This window comes from Tiliqua scincoides, chromosome 5 (assembly GCF_035046505.1).
Source record: "Tiliqua scincoides isolate rTilSci1 chromosome 5, rTilSci1.hap2, whole genome shotgun sequence".
Classification (NCBI taxonomy): Eukaryota; Metazoa; Chordata; class Lepidosauria; order Squamata; family Scincidae; genus Tiliqua; species Tiliqua scincoides.
The window spans coordinates 65128608-65147933 of record NC_089825.1 but is presented as its reverse complement, the minus strand read 5'-3'; the positions used below and the strand labels follow the sequence as shown (position 1 = coordinate 65147933).

Sequence of the window (19326 nt, the reverse complement as noted above, 5' to 3'; positions counted from 1 at the left end):
CACAATATGCAGAAGACCTCTCAGCTGAGTTGAAATTCTCAGTTAAAGCAACAAAATATGTGCTAAGCTGCAATATCATTATGGGCACAATCCTAACCAGGTGTACTCAGAAGTAAGTCCTATTTTGTTCAATGGGGCTTACTCTCAGGAAAGTGTGGTTAGGATTGCAGCTGAAGGCTATTAATATTGTACAGAAAAGCCAGTGCCACTAAAGGACAAGTCAATGTTGCCCTCATTGTATGACTTCTAGTACGCCTTAAAAGCTCTGCTGAAGATCATCCTTCTGTTGTTTAACAAAGTGCCAAATCCACAGTGTTAACTAATTAATTCCAAATGCCAGATTTCTTGTAGGAATTATGTGTTTTCATTATCTCCTCTTATTGCCACATGTTGCTCATCTCACCACATAACACACAGGATGACTTGGTCCAGATGGTTCATTATTGTTTTTAACCTTTTTTTTTAAACATTCCAGAATAGTTGTGTCTGTTTAATGCTTTCTAGATGTTTGAACTGTTACATTATGAAAATATTGTGCCAGGACTTACGGTGGGACACAACTTGCCCAGGAGTACTTAGTACACTTGGAATATTTTAGGATACAACTGATGCCTAATGATAATGATGAACTGGTACAAAACTCATCATAATTGACTGTGTAAAACATTGTATAATGTTTAAGAGAAAGAGAGAGATTTCTGAAAGTCTCCAAATCTGGCATCAGGGCAATTCTTGACATTCACAGCAGCTTGTATTCAGTCCCAGCAGGAAGATGACAGAGACTGGGAGCCATGCTCATACATCCTTAAGGTTATTTGCTCCAGAATGTTCCAAATGGATGCAATCACAAGATGCAGTTCTACACATAAGCACTGAAAGGAACAGATGATCAAAGACAACTGTGCTTCCTTTCATGAGCTTTATAATTCATTGGCTCAGAATGCAAGCTTTACAAATCTTGATGATTCATAGTACGTGCATCAAATGCAAGTCAGAAGACCTCAGCATCAACCTCTGGATTTGAGGGAGGGGTGAGGGAGTGTGAAGGTTTATGGGGGGAGCAGTTGGATGACCATGAACAGAACACCTTATTCATTTCCATGTAGCACAACACTGTGCAAGTGCAAACACTATATGAAGGATGAGATGAAACTCAACAAAGGCAAATGTCAAGCATTACAGATAGTAAAATAAAGATATAGGTATAACCTAATTAACCACAGATTTTTCACCCACAGTTTTAACTCAATGTGATGAAAAGGGCCTTTAAATTAAAGGAAAAAAAGTTGTTTAACAATAGCCTCGTTAATGTGAGAGAGGGCAGCCAGCTGACAATCCATCAATCATTCTCCAGGCACTTAGAACAGCTTCACTCCAAGGCAAGCGACCCCTCCCTTTACCCTGAGCATGTGAAAGAATCACTTTGCATTCTTTCCGCTGCACACTGGGTGAAGGGAGGGGTCACTGACTCAGAGTGCAGCCTTTCAAGTGCCTGGAGAGAGACTGATTGATGGATTGTCTGCCTAACGACTCTGTCTTACATCACAAAGGTCAGCAAGGCTGTTTTTAAATTGCCCAGCAAAGGGACATTGTTTTTAAAATGGGTTTGCTTTAGTGCAATTTTGTCATCCACATGAGTTCTGGGAACCCTCATGAATAACGAGGTTCAACTTGTATATAGATTTTGGGTGTACTAATTCTGAACCCCACTGTTTCCAATTGCCCACTTCTCCCTGAGCCAGAGGATTAGCACCTGTAGTGGAGAATCAATGTAGTGGCTATCAATGGCTATCCTTTCAAGTCTGTACTGTACTGTACTTGGTTGAAAACCTGGGTTTGCTGCCTTATAAGGTGTGCAAAGACCTAAATATGAAGTAAATAAGATAGATGGCTGAAATGTGGCCTTAGGATGGTGCCTCTGGATTCTGCCATTCCATCTTCTCAATTCTGTTCAGCCTTGTACTACTTTACATCCGGTCATGGTAAGTATTTTGGGCAAGTCAACAAAGCTGTACTGGAGCAACACCCATAGCAGTACTCATAGTTGGCTCCTATCCATCTCAGCAGAGATAACCAAATCTGCCACAAACTTTCTACAGAAAGGCCAAACTCAGCAGCCTTGGGGTGTGAACTTTATTTTAGCCTCTTTCTGTAGTTTAACCTCTACTTTCTGGTTGCTGTGGAATTTTGCACAAGTGAAGATCATCCATCTTGGGATGATAATGATTCCATTAAATTTAGTGGGTTGAATATCTGAAAATAGTTTGCATTCTAGAGTAAATAATCAAGTGTCAAAATTTTTTAAAAAGTGCTGGGTCTCAGGTCTTCCTGAAAGAAATACTTGGGAAGACTTGAATTGAGAGGAATCAGGCTCATATCTTCCTTAGCTTTAAATCTGGGGTATGAGTTCTCACAGTACAGTACAGTACAGTACAGTACAGTACAGTACAGTACAGTACAGTACAGTACAGATTGTTTCATCATGTGACTAGAAAAGAGAAAGAACTTAAGAGTCTTAACACTTATCAAGCCTCTGAAAGGCCACGGCTACAAGATCTCCCTGAATGCCCGACTTCTATGTGACAGCTATATGGTCTTTCCTCTTAGTCTTTTGCAATACTTGCAAAGCTCTCATTGAACAGAACAAAATGAAAAGAGCTTTAAGGTGTGGGAGACAACTTCTCAAAACATTTTAGTAGGATCACAAATAATTGCTCTTTGGCTAAACTCCATCGATGCACTCCCTTCCACTCCCCATACTCAGTAATCTGGATATCGTATAACTGTCCAAGAAGTAATGAGAAATATTGGTCCTTTCGGTATTGAGAATGTGCAAATGTTCTTTAAATCAGATGGTTCCCCCCCCCCCCACACACACACACTGATTCATGAGAGCAGGGAGAAAAGTCTGATTAGTTTTTGATCTGATTCGTTTATCAGAAAAGTCTGATATGTTCAGTTTTTGTAGGGAGCCAGTAAAAAACACGACATGGGTTTTGGTTTAACCTCAGATGATTTACTGGTATTGTGATCTACTGGTTGATAGGACATCATCTTTCTGCTACAGTTTCCTATCTGTAAGATAAAGATGACCATGTCCTACCTCAAAAAGGCGGTTCTGACATGAATTTCTCTATGAACTTTTCAGATGGTGTTTGTAAGTTGTATTGCTCTTAAGTCCATCACTTTTTATTGACAGAATTTTGTGAATTATGAAAATATTTGCACAACAGTACTCCATTATGGTCTTACCTTGAAAAGCAAGCTAACGAGGCTTGCTGGGGCTGGCTGGAATAAGACGGGGAATGTTCAGGAATGCTGGGAATGGATGCTAACACCATCTATGGATATATGGCCAGGCATTTTTTAATCTTCAGAGTACTTATGTTGCATGTTTCTAAGTAGGGGAACCTCTGTGTCCCGAATCGGAAAATCCACTGTACACAAATGAACTTGGAGTGTGATGCTAACTCATCCTCTCTCTTTCCATTGTCATGTTGCCAAGACAACCCCTAAAAATATGTAAACCACTCACAAGTGTAGTATAAATATAATAATTAATCCATTGGTGCCCCAATCAAATCCCCCAACATCCTAATTTCCAATCTATGGGAGCAAGTTGGCTATAAAGATTTCAGAATTGAGGAATACCTACTTGTTTGACAGAACAACTATTCGCAAACAGGTTAATTGATTGCTTTTTTTTCCCACTTTGTCTTCCAGCCAACAAGGATTTAAGCTTCTGAACAGCTTACATAATAACAATGAAAAGAGCAAATCAGAAAAGCCAGCCTGTTTCTTTTTTTTCTTTTTTTTGCCACGATTGCTTTTTCTCCTCCTTATCCAGAGCAGTTGATAGGCATACATACCTCTGTGAAAAAAAGAATTCCATTCCAACTGGAGAAGCAGCAGCAGGTGGAGATGGCACTGGTGACAGTTCACTTACTTGGCTTCTCCTCACAAGGGACAGTTGGTGATTCTGTGGGTCTCTGCGCACAAGACCAGAATTTAATTTTATTGTAACAGGGCAGTGATGGGTGGGGTGGGGGATGAACAGGTTGGATCCAGGAAGAGTACAAATTTGGTGGCAGCAGTGGCTGCCAAATCCTAACACCAAATCCAAACATTCTTCCTGGATCCAATCCTGCAGTGCGGGTCCACAAGGACCTGCACCAACAATTTAGCTAGTGCAGGTCTGAGTCGGTCTCCCCCCCAGGTAAGGAAATATACCCCTCAAGTATGTCCTTTGTTGTTTGACCAGTAGGGTACCTGATGTTACTTTACTAATTGTACCAATATGCTATGCTCTAAGTACAATGGGAGATCATTGTGGCATTATGGCAAATATGTGTTCATATGTGAAACATAATGTGTTCATTATGGCAAAGTTTAGCTCAGAAGCTGTTTCTGCTATGAGTCAAAGGCAGCCTTTTAGTCAACAAATGCATATAAATGTACTAAATCTTCTCATTGGGTAAAGTAACATCAGATACCCTACTGGTCAAACGACAAAGGATATACCTGAGGGGTATATTTCCTTACCTGGGGGGGAAGGGTCCAACTCAGACCTGCACTAGCTAAATGTGTTTGTGGCTGCAGAAAGAGCGTCATTGGCCCCTGCTTCTACAGGTACTGACTCAGCCAGAAGTGTGAACTGAAGAGCAAAATCCAAAGAATTCTTGTCCATTGGTTCTTAGTTCTAGAATCTCAACCAGCGAGTGACTGATGCTGGCAGCAGACTGCATCAAGACCAGCATTGGAGAGTTTTGGTCCTCTCGCCTATTATCATCCTTGGCATGGAAAGAGCAAGAAGTTGAGCAAGTCAGCAGCTGTGGATTAGCAGCAGGAGACATTTATGCGACCCAATGAGAAGATGGACGTCCTTTGGCTGAACACAAGTGTTTGCAGGGTCAGCATGAGATCTGTGTGCTCTGTGTGGAGGAAGGAAGAGGTGCCCAGGACAGAGGGAGCCTATAACACCAGCTGCTATGGAGTCCAGCACTGGCCTACGTTTTATTATTTTATTATTGTACTTTATATACATTTTGGAAGTGACCTTGGGCATCGGCTTTGGATGCTTTTAAATCCTTTAAATAAATCATATGGTAGACAGACAATCTTGACTCTCTGATGAACATAGTGTACTTGTATGATATACATTCCTAAACAAGTTTGTCTCTGCCACACAAACACATCGGTAAGCGTTCACGTAAAAGATTTTAGGTGTAGACCTAAGAAATGTCATATTTTCAATTAGCTGTAACTAAGTAACATTTTTAATTGGATTGCCACTCAGAGGCAACATAGCAACTGGGAGAGTGCAGAAAGAGCTCGTGGCATCTACTACAGTGGATGCCAACATAATTCCACAGATCTGTAGGCCTCTGGAACTAATCAAGTAGGTGCTGCCTCCTTATAAGGTTTGAAAACTCTAATTGACTTTGAAAGCCAGTACTTATTTCATTAAATCTGAATGTGTGAGCATTCTTTTCCTCCCCCCCCCCCCAGTAGAAACCATGTTAGCTTAAAAGTACGTGCTAACATTGTTTCTGATTACTGGCTAAATACACTACATTGAATTACGTGCTGATTCCCATCTCTTATGCTGATTACAAGGATTTTGAATCAGCACAGAATAAACCCCTTGTGTATACCTTGTGTATACTATACCTTGTATACCTTTTGTATACTATACCTTAAACCCCTTGTGTATACTATACCTTAGTATATATTGGACTAGATCAAATCATGGAATAAACAAATACAATTACAGATCACTGAAACTATTGTCAAGAACGCCTTACGGTTCAATCCTATGCATGGCCTGTGGCAATGGAACTCGTAATCTGCTGCCATGGGTACTATTGTAGTGATGTGAAAGGCGCACTGCCATCATGCTCCAGAGTCACTAAAACAAATAGCCAAAGGCTCTGTGCACTCTCAAGCAAATCTCAAACACCATACCAGAGCAGGTATGGCGGTGGTTGGTGAAAGGTTGGGGAGAATGGGGATAAATAAAGGGCAGCACAGATGTGAATCTCAGTGGCATGAGTGCACACCAAGATTCTATCCCCATTTTTCTCATCCTGACAATCCCTTAAGGCTCTCAGACTTATGCCAGCTCTTTGTTGGCGTAGGTCCAAGGAGACCCATTGACTGTCAGAAGGTTTACAGAAATATTTTTACTTACCTCCCCCGGCGTGTCTGGTTCCCCCCCCCCCCCCAGCAAGCAGTGCATGATCTGACAGCACATCTGCACAGCATAAACTGGTGGGGCATAATATTGGTCCATTTATCTCCCCAAACCATAGGTAATTCCTTTATTTCACTGTGGTCAATATTTCCACTGGCTCACAGAGTAGTAAATTTAAACTGGTTTATTTGAGGCTCTAGTACCAAAGCTAAAAGTGATCAACACGTACTAGGGGAGATGGAGAACCTCCTGGTAAATATCACTTCAGCATTCAAGTCACAGGCAGTGCAATCCTAACCTGCGCTGGAATGGGGAAGCTGGCAGGCCTGCCCCATATCCAGGGTGAGTTTGGGGCTGCCTGCAGCTCAGCCCAGCGAAAGGAGAGCCGCTGCAGTTCCAATGGGGTTACTCAGATCTGAGCCATCTAAAGAGGCCACCCCCCCACCCTTTCGCCCCCACTCATGGGTCCGCCTGCTGCCCGCTCTCCCCCACCACAAAACACCTCCTCCCCAGCCCCGCCCCCCGGGCCCTTGTGCTGAGCTGGAAAGGCTGGTGTGAACGTACCGGACCCAAGGCCTGTGTCAACATGGAGAGACCACCACTCATCCTTCCACTGGCCTCCCCAACTCCCAAGTCAATGCAAACATGCCTTACGGCCCATCCCTTGTGCTGGCCCAGTACATCCTTTGGATTGCGCTCTAAGTAGTACTTGGCAAGCTCTCTGAGATGACTACTTTCCATCTGCAGAAAAGGGCAAATATTTATACGGTTGTTGTATATTTTACTTACATAATGCAGAGGTTCCCAAACTGTGCATCACAACACCCCAGGGCAGTGATTTTCAACCTTTTGTGTCTCACGGCACACTGACAAGGTACTAAAATTGTCAAGGTACACCATCAGTATTTTGACAATTGACAAGGCACACCATGCTGTTGGTTGGGGGCTCACATCCCTATTGGACCTACTAACAAATGACCCTCCCCCAAACTCTCACAGCACACCTGAAGACCATTCCTGGCACACCAGCGTGCCATGGCACAGTGGTCGAAAATGGCTGCCCTAGGGCATTGTGACGAGTCTCCCAGCCATTTGGCAGTGCAAGCATGACAGATTACGAAGCAGAGGCTCTGCTCCGTTAGTTGAGGGCCATGCTCAATGTTGTTTGGGCCCACCTGTCCCCCACCCACCTTTCTTCACCACGTTTACACTGATTTTGAAGCTTTTTTTCTGGTGCAACCTGGAAGTAAATGCCAATGATGCACTGTCAGACGAAGGGTGTTGTATCACAAGTAAATTTGGGAACCAGTGGACATAATGTATGTGATGTGCTCTGATGTTCTAAACCAGCAGGTCTCAATTTTGTACCACTGCAACCCACCTGATCCTTTCTGCTATGTTGCAACTCGATGCTCTTTGTGGCACTGCAAAGCATTACTGAGAGACACTGGAGGCCACTTCTAAGTCAGCTGGGCCTGTGACCTACTCCATTGGCCTCCATGGGCCCCAGAACACCTTGCAGAAGTAAATTTGAAGTTGCAGCCGCAAACCAGAAGTTGCTGCCACATTCTGGCATTCTGGGGCCTACAGAGGCCAATTGAGTGGTTCACAGGCCTGGTGTGACCCAGAAGCAGACTCTGGTGGCTCCCAGTAATGCTTAAAGGTGCAACCAAGGACGTTGGGTCTTGACCCACCACACATCGGGTTGTGACCCACCAATTGAGAAATGCTGCTCTCAACTCTTATAGTTACATTAATGTATACTGGAATTCACTGTTCTATATGTAGATTTCTTCTGGAAATGTACCAGACCCTGAATCTTTGAGCTAATTTGGATGATACCATCTGCCAGTCCACTATGTGATTAAAAGTGAGGGCACGCGCATCCCACCTGTCCCATTAACATCATATGGGTTGGCAGATGGTCACAGCCCAATTCTATACTTTCCATCTGCTGATACTATCAGTCAGTCCACGCCAGTCATAAAAGGCACTCCAACAGCGTGCCACTTAGCCTGCTGCTGAGGACACTGGTGGGAAGCCAAAGCCTTCCTGCTGGCAACAGTGGATCCAGAGCTGCCTGCTGATCCAGATAAGATGGCAGGGGAAGTGGGAGGGGTTGGGGAGGGAAGGGTGGGCAAAACAAGGCGGCAACAGGGTCGAGGATTGGGCAGATTAGGTTCGGCCAACAAATTCTAACCCCTTTCTGGTCCCGATCCAGTGACATAGATCCAAGTTACACCCCACCCCACACAAGCACACATAGAGCTGAGGCTTACCCCTAGATAAGGGAACAATTTTTCCCTTACCCAGAAGAGACTTCCTGGACTGCCCCACCACCACAAGATGCAGCAGTAGCCATTTTGGTGGTGGTGGGGGGGGGGGTAGAATAGGATTGGGTTCTATGTAATGTACTGGATGCTGTGTTCAAATGATGAACAGAAATAGGAAGGGTATGGCAAACTGAGAGTACAATTGTAAACGGCATTTTCTGATCAACAGTGTACTATCATTTGTCCTAACCTTTAGAACATGGCAGCCTATAAATACAGACATACTTATACTGTAAACATAAATACCAGTGTTATTCAAACTGTGAGGCATGGCTCTTTAGGGCGGTGCCAGGAACTCAAAGGCGAGGCGTGGGATGTCCTCTCGCAGCAATACAGTCACACCCCTGGGCAGAATACGGAGCTTCCTCTTCTGCCCGACCTCTGCGCTTCTTTTTAAAGCAGAAAAAACGGGAGTTGCTCAGCTGCAAGAGTGGCTGCTGCCGCCCTTCCCTCTTCCAAGCATGCTGGCTTGCTGTCCTTAACCCTGGCTGATCCTTGTCTGGTTGGTTCCTAGTTCCCAGCCTGGGATCACTTCTCATCAAAGTGAAATCTCTCTTTTCAACCCCCTCCCTCTTCCACTCCCCCCTTTCAATCTCCAAACCTTCTCGCTTTCCTCCCCCTCCCCTTAAAGTAGCTTCCATGCAGTTGGCAAAGGGAGAGGGGAGAGACAAGCACACACTTTACTTGGCCAGGAGCAGAAAAAGGGTACTGTTTTTAAAGTGATTTATTAATCTTGTTGTTTGACTGAAGAGGAAAGGCTGTATTTTTAAAGTGATGAATCTTGCTATTTGAAGGGAATATACTTATTAGCCATTGATGAAGTGATTGCCAGCCCAATCCTATCCACACTTTCCTGGGAGTAAGCCCCATTGACTCTAAAGGGACTTACTTCTGAGTAGACATGCATAGGCTTGAGCTGTGCATCTCCTAGTATAGGAGACAAATCAGCTTCCTAACCAAACCCTTATCAGCTCTGATATATTTTCACGGTCTATTTTTGTTTTCCCCACCAGCTGCTGGAAAAATTTAATTTCATTAAATTAATAAAGGGTTCCATCCTATCCAAGGAGAATGGGAGAAATGACTAGTTGGATTGGGGTCCACAAGGGTGTGTGTGTGTGTAATGTTGGTCAGACTGGTTGTTCACAAAGTTCATTTGATAAAACAATTCTACTGATATGCTTACAAAGTTTAAAAAAATGAGTCCTCCTGAACCAGACAAAATCTACCTACTCCAGCAACCTGTCTCCAACAGTGGTCAGCAGCTGATCATTTATAAAGCATGTATATTGCTGTGTATTAATAATATATTTTTAAGATCTGTATTTAATTAATGATTAATATAATTAATATTAATATAGTTAACATATATTTAATATGTAATATAATATTATAATAAATATATTATAATATTATATTTAATATATTTAATATAGTTAATATTTCTGGCTACTTCCTGTTTAATGATGTTGCTTCCAGCCCTCAGGAACACGATGGGGAGTCATGGCCAACAGCCATGGGGGGTCAAGGGAGCCACTGGCCAGAAAAGTTTTAGTACCACTGATAAATACCATTCATTTATTTCTGTATAAACCACTTTGTGAACTACTTCTGTTGAAAATTGGCATATAAACAAACAAAAACAAACAAACCCTCACTGTGCAAGTGCCTGGGAAACCCTAGACTCTAGAGCAGTGATTTTCAACCTTTTTCATCTTGTGGCACACTGACAAGGCATACCATCAGGTTTTTGACAATTGACAAGGCACACCAAGCTGCCAGTGGGGGGGCTAACATCTCCATTAGCCCTACTAATAAATGATCTTTCCCCAAATTCCTGTGGCACACCTGTGGACCACTCGCGGCACACTAGCGTGCCACAGCACATTGGTTGAAAATGGTTGCTCTAGAGGAACTGAGACCTTCACCATGACTTTTTCCAGATGAACTGTAATTGTTTGGAAGGAAATAGAAAGTTAGAACAGTCAAATTCGCCAAATGTGCTCCAGTGATAATAGAGTCAAGGTGTGGCCAGGAGTTGTGCTGGTGGCATGGGTGTTCAAAATACCAGAGGTGTTTGTGTGCAGATCACTGGGATGCTCCCAAAAATGTTTCTGTGGGTCACAGGGGAATTCAGAAGTCCCAGTGGGTATGAGAGTTGATTGATATGCGTATTTAGGGTGTTTGGTTTGGGACTGGTAGGCACTTTAGTTAAGTGGAATGTTGTATTTATGTCAGATACTAGGAAAAGCTGAAGTGAGCATGCATGTTGGAAACAGATGACTGATAGATGACAGATGACCCCCCCCCCCACATTGCACTATTTATACCCTATGAGATGGAGGTAGGGACTGCCACACTAACACTGAAATATTACATTTTGCAGATCTTGTCTATTTGGCTCAGATACAGAACTTTATGGCTGTTTTAAAACTGGGTATACACTTAGAACTTGTCAATGAAATAACTGCATGGAGCATTGATGGATAACTTCAGAATGTGCAGTAGAGAACATGCAACAGAAACTATTTTGGATTTCAATGGAGGGCATATGGAGATTGAGCAATACAATGACAGAACCATATTGCTCTTACTTTCTTCCTTTTTTCTGTTCCCTTAAAATGTTCAGTGGCTTTGTTAAATATAAAATACTACCAGTACCACCTTCACATCTAAAGTAGATGCTTTTAGAGGTCTTAAATTTACTTTAGAACCCCTGCTGGTCTTCACCTAACAATCTAATCTTTTTTGGTCCTGATCTGTGAATGATGTCTATGTTCTTTTGATACAGGCCACAATCGAACATAAGACAAGCATGGATAAGTCCATTGCAATCAATGGGCTTAAGAGTGCTTAACTCTGCATTGAGTTGTGGCCACAATCTACAAAATGATCCTAAATCTTTTCAAATTCCAATACCTATGAGAGGGTTGTTGTTTTTTTTAAAGGGTAACAGAAAGCTTTCCTGCAATAGTCTTCCCTTTAGAGAAAGTGATCAATACTCTCTTTGTAAATCAGCTCAATCACCCTTAACTCAATGCTAGACAACTGGCGACCTCTATTGGTGAGTTTATAGGATGAGGAGAAGACAAAGAAGTCAGTAAGTCACCCCTGTATGTATAATGATTCTGGGAAAATAGAGAGAAATCAACTGCCCATATCTGCAGCCCATTTTACACAGCATTTTCTAGCAAGCCGAAATAATACTCAGGCTTCTTTACCCTTCTTCTACATCACAGACTTAAACCATCCTATAAACACATTACCAGGGTCATCTATAAACAGTATAAAGCTGTGATAAAATATAGACCTTATTAGAAGATTGACTTTCCTAGTTTGAAAAAGGCAGGGGTTTTTGCATACACAGATGATTGGCAGTGATACTTCTTTGCGAAACAAATTTCTTCCATCATATCCCGTTTGAATTTAGCTATTAATGCTGGAAAGTAACAGGCTACAATCCTATCCACACTTTCCTGGGAGTAAGTCTCATTGAATGCAAGAGAGCATGCATGTCTCATGCATGTCTCATCTGAGAAGACATGCATAAGATTGTGCAATAAGACTATTGGCTATTCAAATCTTGGTGGAGAAATCTACTGCTTTAATGGACCATTGTTTGGGAGCATCTGAGGCTCCAATCCTATCCACACTTTCCTGGGAGTAAGCCCCATTGACCATAATGGGACTTACTTCTGAATAGACAGGCACAGGATTGGGCTCCCAGTAGTTAATTTTGTAGGTGTGTTAAGCATGCATTTTAATGAAAGAAAATTATCTATGCCCATGCATAAGTAGATGACTCTTTTTTTTATAAAGGTGGAGAACATTTTGTCATAAGTTTAAGAATATTATACAGGATGGCAGGGAAAAAGTGGGTATTGCAAAGAAAGCACTGAGAAGTGCATAATTAAACTGAAAAAATGCACAATGCCTACTGACAGTGGAAAATTCCTATGTGTGTGTGTTTTTTTTTCTTGGCATCAAAAAATTAAAAGTGTCAGGCATTTAGAATGCACTTGAAAAAGGTAGTTAGGAAAAAACAAACTTACATTATCATTACACTGACAAGCACTAGCATTTGCCAGAGAGAAGGAGAGCCTGGAAGAAACCCATCTATCTATTAATTATCCCTGCACATATTTCAGCTTCTCAAGGAGCTGCCTCCTGTCATGTGAGATGAAAGCTGCTTCCAAGATAATGTCCTTGAAACTGGCAGTGTGTTTCAAAAGCCTGCCTCTCAGGTTGATCTGTTCTTTCAGCCAGCTCCAGTGCAGATAGGGCTGCAGACAGGAATCCAAAAAGGCATTCCCATTTGGTTTTACTCCTGTCTTCTCTTCTTGAGCCAAGTTGGGGTGGGGGGGGGGGAAGAAAAAAAAATGAGAATACTTTTCCTTGAAACAAAGGCACATGTGGAGGACTCTTCCCTTCCCCCTCCCCTCTCCCAAAAAACCTTCTCCAAAGTGTCTCCTTGAAGGAAGTTTCTAAGAAGTGCACTTAAATCACTATTATGAATCGCAGGCCTTTTCCTCCCTCCTCCTCCTCCTCTACAGCACTTTCAGAGCCGAAACCTGGATTTCCACAGTCACTCCCTTTCTCTGCCAGTGCCAGAGTTGTTCATTATTCATAGTCCGGGGCGTGTCCTAAGCCGGGCTTCTATATAGTCAAGAACTTCAGCTGAATGAGAGAACAGATGGAGCAAAGTTAGAGAGTAGAAGCCAGTTGCGGGCAACAAAGAGGGGAGCTTCATCTTCTTTAAATTATTATTCTTTGGCACCCCCTTTCTCCCTTCCTTCTTCCACCCTGATTTTTTTTTTTTCTTCTGAGATCCCTAGCTTTTTTGGGGGGTGGGGGAATTATTTTTTTCAAGCTGTTGCAAACCCCCCCAAGCAGCCGAGAGCCAAGAGATTAGAAGGAGCTAGTTTGGAAAGAGTAATATATTACTAGTATTATTATTAATTGCAGTATTAGCCTTCAAGAAGGGAGGTGCTCCTGCTGCAGATCTCCAGAACTGCAGGGCTCCTCGGTTCCTGCGCATGTGTTGTGTGTGCCTGAGAGGGGGGGACGGAGGGGCTGCTCTCCCCGAGTCTCCTGAACTAGGGCAGGGGGGCTCCTAAGACCCCCATCGCGCAGGGCTTTGGGGCACCCTCGAGGCGCGCGCGTACCTGCGCCTCTGGCCCCCCACCCCGGGCAGGGCAGGAGTTGCGCTCGGCCCCTGCAGGACTTAGCAGCGCGTGTGTGTGGCTGCCCCTTTGTGTGCTTGCCTTGCCTTGCCCCCGCACCGCCCGTCCCCCCTTGGCCCCCGCGCTCCTGCCTGCCTCTCCTGCCCCCCGCGCGTTGCTATGGTGCGGCGGCTCTACGTGCTGCTGTGGGCAGCGGCGGCGGCGGCGCTGAGCCGGCCGGCGGTGGGGCCGGTGGTGCGGTGCGAGCCGTGCGACGCGCGGGCGCTGGAGCAGTGCAAGCCGCTGGCGCCCGAGTGCCCGGAGCTGGTGCGGGAGCCCGGCTGCGGCTGCTGCCTGACGTGCGCGCTGCAGGAAGGGCGCGCGTGCGGCGTGTACACGGAGCGCTGCGGCTCCGGGCTCATCTGCCGGCCCCGGAGCGACGAGCCGAAGCCCCTGCAGGCGCTCCTCGACGGCAAGGGGCTCTGCACCAACGTCAGTGGCGACGCGGCGGCGGCGGGCGGAGGAGGAGGCGGCAGCAGCAGCAGCAGCAGCAGCAAGCTCCGCGCCCTCCTTCTGCGGGGCACGCACGGGCCAGGTGAGCGACCGGGGGAAGGGGCGGCAGGGCAGCGCCAGCGGAGCAGCTTCGGGCCCGAACTCCGCCCGGGCGGCTGCGGCAGCCCCTCCGGCTGGGCACGCAGCACACGGTCAAGCAACGTCGAGCTGCGCTGCGCAGCGACGGCTTCGGGGCAGTGGCGTAGCCGGGGGGGCAAAGCACAGCACTGAGTCTTGCAGGGAGGGCGTGCAAGCGCCCCCCCCTTCGGGGACATTCCCGGGGGGGAGCAAAGCGGGATGGCTCGGGGGGGCGAGGGGGCGCTTGCACACCTCCCTTGCCCGGTGAGGCTCCCTGCAAAACTCAGTGCTTTGCCCCCCCACCGGCTACGCCACTGCTGCGGGAGAATTGTGTAGCCGGCAGTCTGCGCAGCGTCAGGCCGTGCGTGTGTGCGTGCCTGCCTGTTGTGGCTGCTGTACAACTTTGCACTTTGTGTGAGGGGAGCAGCAGAAGCTCAAAAAAAAAAAAAAGAAGCTTGTGTGTGTTTGTGTGTCCGTGGAGCAGACAGCTGGTGAAGTTGGAGTTGTATTTGTGAGTGTGTAGAGCAAGTTGTGTGTGTGTGTGTGAGTGTGTAGAACAGACAGCTTGGAATGTTGGAGTTGTGTGTGTAAGTGTGTAGAGCAAGTTGTGTGTGTGTGTGTGAGGGTGTAGAACACACAGCTTGGGAAGTTGGAGTTGTGTGTGTGTGTGTAGAACAGCTTGGGAAGTTGGAGGTGTGTGTGTAGAACAGCTTATGAGGAGAATGTGTTTGGCGGGCAGCCCATGCAACTCTCAGATTTCACAGTCGCGTGTATGTGTGGAAAAAGTAGGCTGCTCAAGGTTAGGCCCCCAGCAGCGTGTGTGTGTGTGGAGGGGGGAGGGGGAGAGCATCATGTGCAGTGCATGCAGAGTAATTTGTGTCAAGTTAGACCCTTCATAAGATGTGTGGGCTGCTGATGGTGTGGGGTGCATTTTCCTCGTCAGAATGAGCCTGTGCAAGTAGATGCCTGTCTTCAATATGAGTGTGTAAAAAAAAAAAATCCCATGCCTGTGTAAATTGCTGTGCGCAGTTTTGATGCTGGGGGTATGTGCATGTAATTTCCTGTGCAGCTTCAGCCCCTGTTGTTAAGACAGCATGTAGAGTTTGCTTTGCGCTATCACCTCCTGGTGTTTCGTTTGTGTTCCAGTCTAAAACGTCCTGGGCAACTCGGGTTCGGATATGTACGTGTTACCAAAATGTCTGATTTCCAGGCTGCATAAAAGAGCAAATAGGAGATTCGGGTATTAAATAGCATGTGGCGTTATATAGCATTAAGATTCTAGTATTAAATAGCAAGAGATCTAATTAGTTTTTAACCTTAGCATTTCTGGTGACTCAGATTTTGGTGCAGTCATTATGCCTGAGAGGTGGAATTGCTCCATTTTATGTTAAAAATTGTTACTTCGTATCTTGTTGCAAATAGCTACATGACTAGGTGAATTCTGGATCATTTCGGTAATATATATTTTGAAGGAAAGGCCTTTTGTTTAAAAAAAATCCTCAGGATCCTTCTTTGCAAAAGATGGAGCTAGGGAGTGCTGATTTAACACACAGGCGCCTTCCCAAGTGAATGAATGACTTGGCAAAACTGTCAGCCTGCTCAATTTCAGCAGGCTGAGGAAAGTGGATTGGAATGATTTATTTGCAGAGTTCCTAGAAAGTGGGAGGAGAAGGGGAGGGAAAAGCTGCACAGAGCTCTGGAAGCTGTGGATTGGTAAAACAATGCACTACACAGTCCTGTGCACTTTTACTAGGAAGTACCATTAAGTTCAATAGGACTTAGAATCTCGTGCCTGTGCTTAACATTGCCACAGATGATGCATATATGCAGAAGGTAGTATAAATTATTTATCTTTGTCATAGCAATTTTATGAAACAAACTATGTTATTGATTATTTTAAAAGAGAAAGTAAAGGAACTACATGGGGTACATGTTCCTTTTGTTTTAAAGCCCAAACTGCTCCATTCTTATTTGCAAAATGATCCGCAGCAGATCCTTTTACAGTGTAGTCTGTAGACACTGAAGACAGGTACTTGAAACAGCTTCCTTATATACATTTTCTCATAACAAAGTTGGGATTCAGAGGCTGAAAAAAATGTTGCACAGACTAGAGAGGTGCAACATGAGCAACATTAACATAACCATAGGGAAGCATTTGGAAGAGTCTCGCATTTTAATATTATCATAATCATTATCATCATAGCTTAGAGATTTCGGGTGCTTGACAAGCAGGTGATCTTTGGCTGGTCTTTTCTCAGTTGTGTGAGAAGTTGCTTGTCAGTCTACTCTTGAATTCCACAGGGGCACAATATTCCCTATTCATTATTATAAAAATGTGATTGCCACTTTGGGATGACTTGAGAGAAAAAAATCTTTGAACATGCCAAATTTTGCATGCACTAAAGCATGCCTTTTTCCTTCGTCAGCTTCACTGTGCTGTTTCTTGAAGTATATTCAAAATAGAAAGCAGTATATTCTAGATCAGTAAGAACTGATGAATCTCATTAGCAGAATCATGAGAGGGAGGATGATCTTTTTGTAACCATATGTGTCAGCCAAGGGGGAGATCTCTGCTGTGGTGTCTCCTTTTCTAACCTAAAGGACTTGGAAAAGTGCTCATGGTGGCTAAAGTTGGGGAAGAAACCAGCCCAACAAGCACTGCTGACAATACAGCCTTCCTTCCTTCTCAGTGAGGCTTAAATGGGTCTGCTCTGAAATGAATGAGGACTGCAGCACTACTTGGTGGATTCCTCCTGAACTCTTTTGATGCAATGTCTGATTTAAATTCAATATCAAGCAGAGATTTGTATAGGTAGCATGCACTATTTTGCATGTCATCATTCAATGGTTTTCAAATTGAATTGCTCTGAGCAATCTTGAAGTTTCTTAGAAGTTTAATAGGGGTCCACAGTGGGAATATCAGTAATGGCAGACAAGCTTTCCTGAAAGACCAGTTGCCCATGACTGCTAAACTGCCCCTGCAGGATTCAACCATGGGGGAATATTAGGTATCCTCTAGGTTGCACTATCTAGAGTGGGAAATGATGAGGCCCAAAAGGCATGGTCAATATCCTTCTTGAACTGTGTGTGTACCGTAGCACGATTCCCACAATCCTTTGCAGCACACTGGGATTTTTTTTGACAGGCAATTCCATGGATGTAGAAAGTTTGTAAACCATGGTAACAGCAGATGTAAATTGCATGCAACATCCAAATCCACCAAGCCATTGTGGTGCAATATTGGGTTTGGATGGGGGGGAGGGCAGGACAAACGTTCAGATATATGCCTAGATATGACATCATCAGGTGGCCTAGGACAAGTTGCTACTTTTCGGACTCTCAGAGTTGTAGTGAGGCTAAAATCCTGATTTGAACTCCTTGAAGAAAGGGTGGGGTGCAACTACTAAAATTGCAGTGATTGGTGTGCTTGTCTTTTTAATCTTCTAATAATCTTATAATTATTTTATAATCTAATAATCTTTAATCGTCTATAATCATTAAATCATTCTATATCTATATATTGATTATATATAATGATTATAGAATAATCTATAATCATTCTATAATCTATTTTTGAGGCCAGATTTGTAGCAAATTAGTACCATATTTTTCATGCTGTGTCATGTGCCCATACTGACATGATGAGGTTACAGGAAGTCCCAAAGCCACAAATACAGGAGGCAAAATTAGGCTATTGCTTCATTTCATAGTCCAGAGCTTTTTGGCAATCAGATACTTGAGGACACCATGAAAATATCTCCAAGCCAGAAAGGGGTAAAAAAAAAAAAAGGTTACTTCACCTAGGCAGCATCTGTCTCTTTTCAGAATGATTCTGAAGTAACTATAGATATATGTATAACTAACTTGGCAGCAGTTGTATAAAATAATGGGATATCTCTGTGTCAGCCCAAGACATGCCTAATCAGTGAGAATTATTGCTAAATGTGCTTAGAACTGAAGTTTAAACCACAAAACCCCCCACCAGTTTCATGATAGTTACCATTTTATGAAATCTTTACATGATATACAAGTCAGTCAAACCACAAGTTTTTAAAAAAGGAAATTCTGGCCTGGTACAGCTTTTTGTAAAAACTTTATTGAAAAGATGCAAATGCCTGCTGTACACTGCATTCAAACATAAGTTAAGTTCTGAGACTTTGAGTTAAGCCTATAGAAAGCAGGGTACTATACTTGCTCAAAACATTTGTGTTGGAAATTGAGATTTTTTTCTGTGCCTGTTGTCAATAGTGGCTGCCCCCAAACTACAGGCAAGATGTTAACTTTGTTCGTGCTTATATTCCACATGCCAAAATTCCTCATGGTTCTGATTGAACTATAATACTTGAACCTTCATCCTCAGTGTCAGGTGTCTTGCCTTCTATGATTTTGACTCATACCTATTAACATTAGTTTTTTTTGTATCCGTTTTTTAATGGATCCGACTTAATGTCAGTCTGTTCCTTGCCCATCATTAAGATCATACATTCCTAGTGCTTGGCCATAGAGCTGAAACGTAAGCATCAAATGAGCCAGAGAGATATTTAAAAATATCACAGAGGAAATTTAGAGGCCAATCCTGTCCAATTTTCTAGCACCAGTGCAGTTGCAATGCACCCCAAGGGCCAAATATTCCCATACCTTGAGGAGGCCTCAGTGACTGCTGCTCCACTGGAGAATGCAGTGCATGCCCCATTGGCACAGCTGCACCAGCACCGGAAAATAGGATAGGAATGGGCCCGCAGTCAGCTACAGTTAAATTGGGAGAGGAGTATAAGATACGTCTTATACTTTGCCAACAGTCTTATACTTTGCCAACGGTCTGAGGCAAAGAGGCAAAGAAGGAAGGCCCATAGCAGGGTCAGACTGCACTTGCACCCAGTGTGGAAGGGATTGTCACTCCCGAATTGGCCTTTTCAGTCACACTAGACGCTGTTCCAGAACCACCTTTCAGAGCGTGATACCATAGTCTTTCAAGACTGAAGGTTGCCAACATGTAAGATACGTTCAT

The 19326-nt window shown here is 44.0% G+C and overlaps 1 protein-coding gene across 1 annotated transcript in view; it reads left to right on the top strand.

Annotated features, from left to right (window-relative positions):
- The first annotated feature begins 13228 nt into the window (after nt 1-13228).
- The window catches only part of IGFBP3 (insulin like growth factor binding protein 3), a 31671-nt gene continuing 25573 nt past the window's right edge, over nt 13229-19326 (top strand). Inside the window, exon 1 of the mRNA XM_066627880.1 lies at nt 13229-14283. Within this exon, the coding sequence (XP_066483977.1) occupies nt 13869-14283 (415 nt within the window). The 5' untranslated portion in view covers nt 13229-13868. The remainder of the gene's footprint in view (nt 14284-19326) is intronic.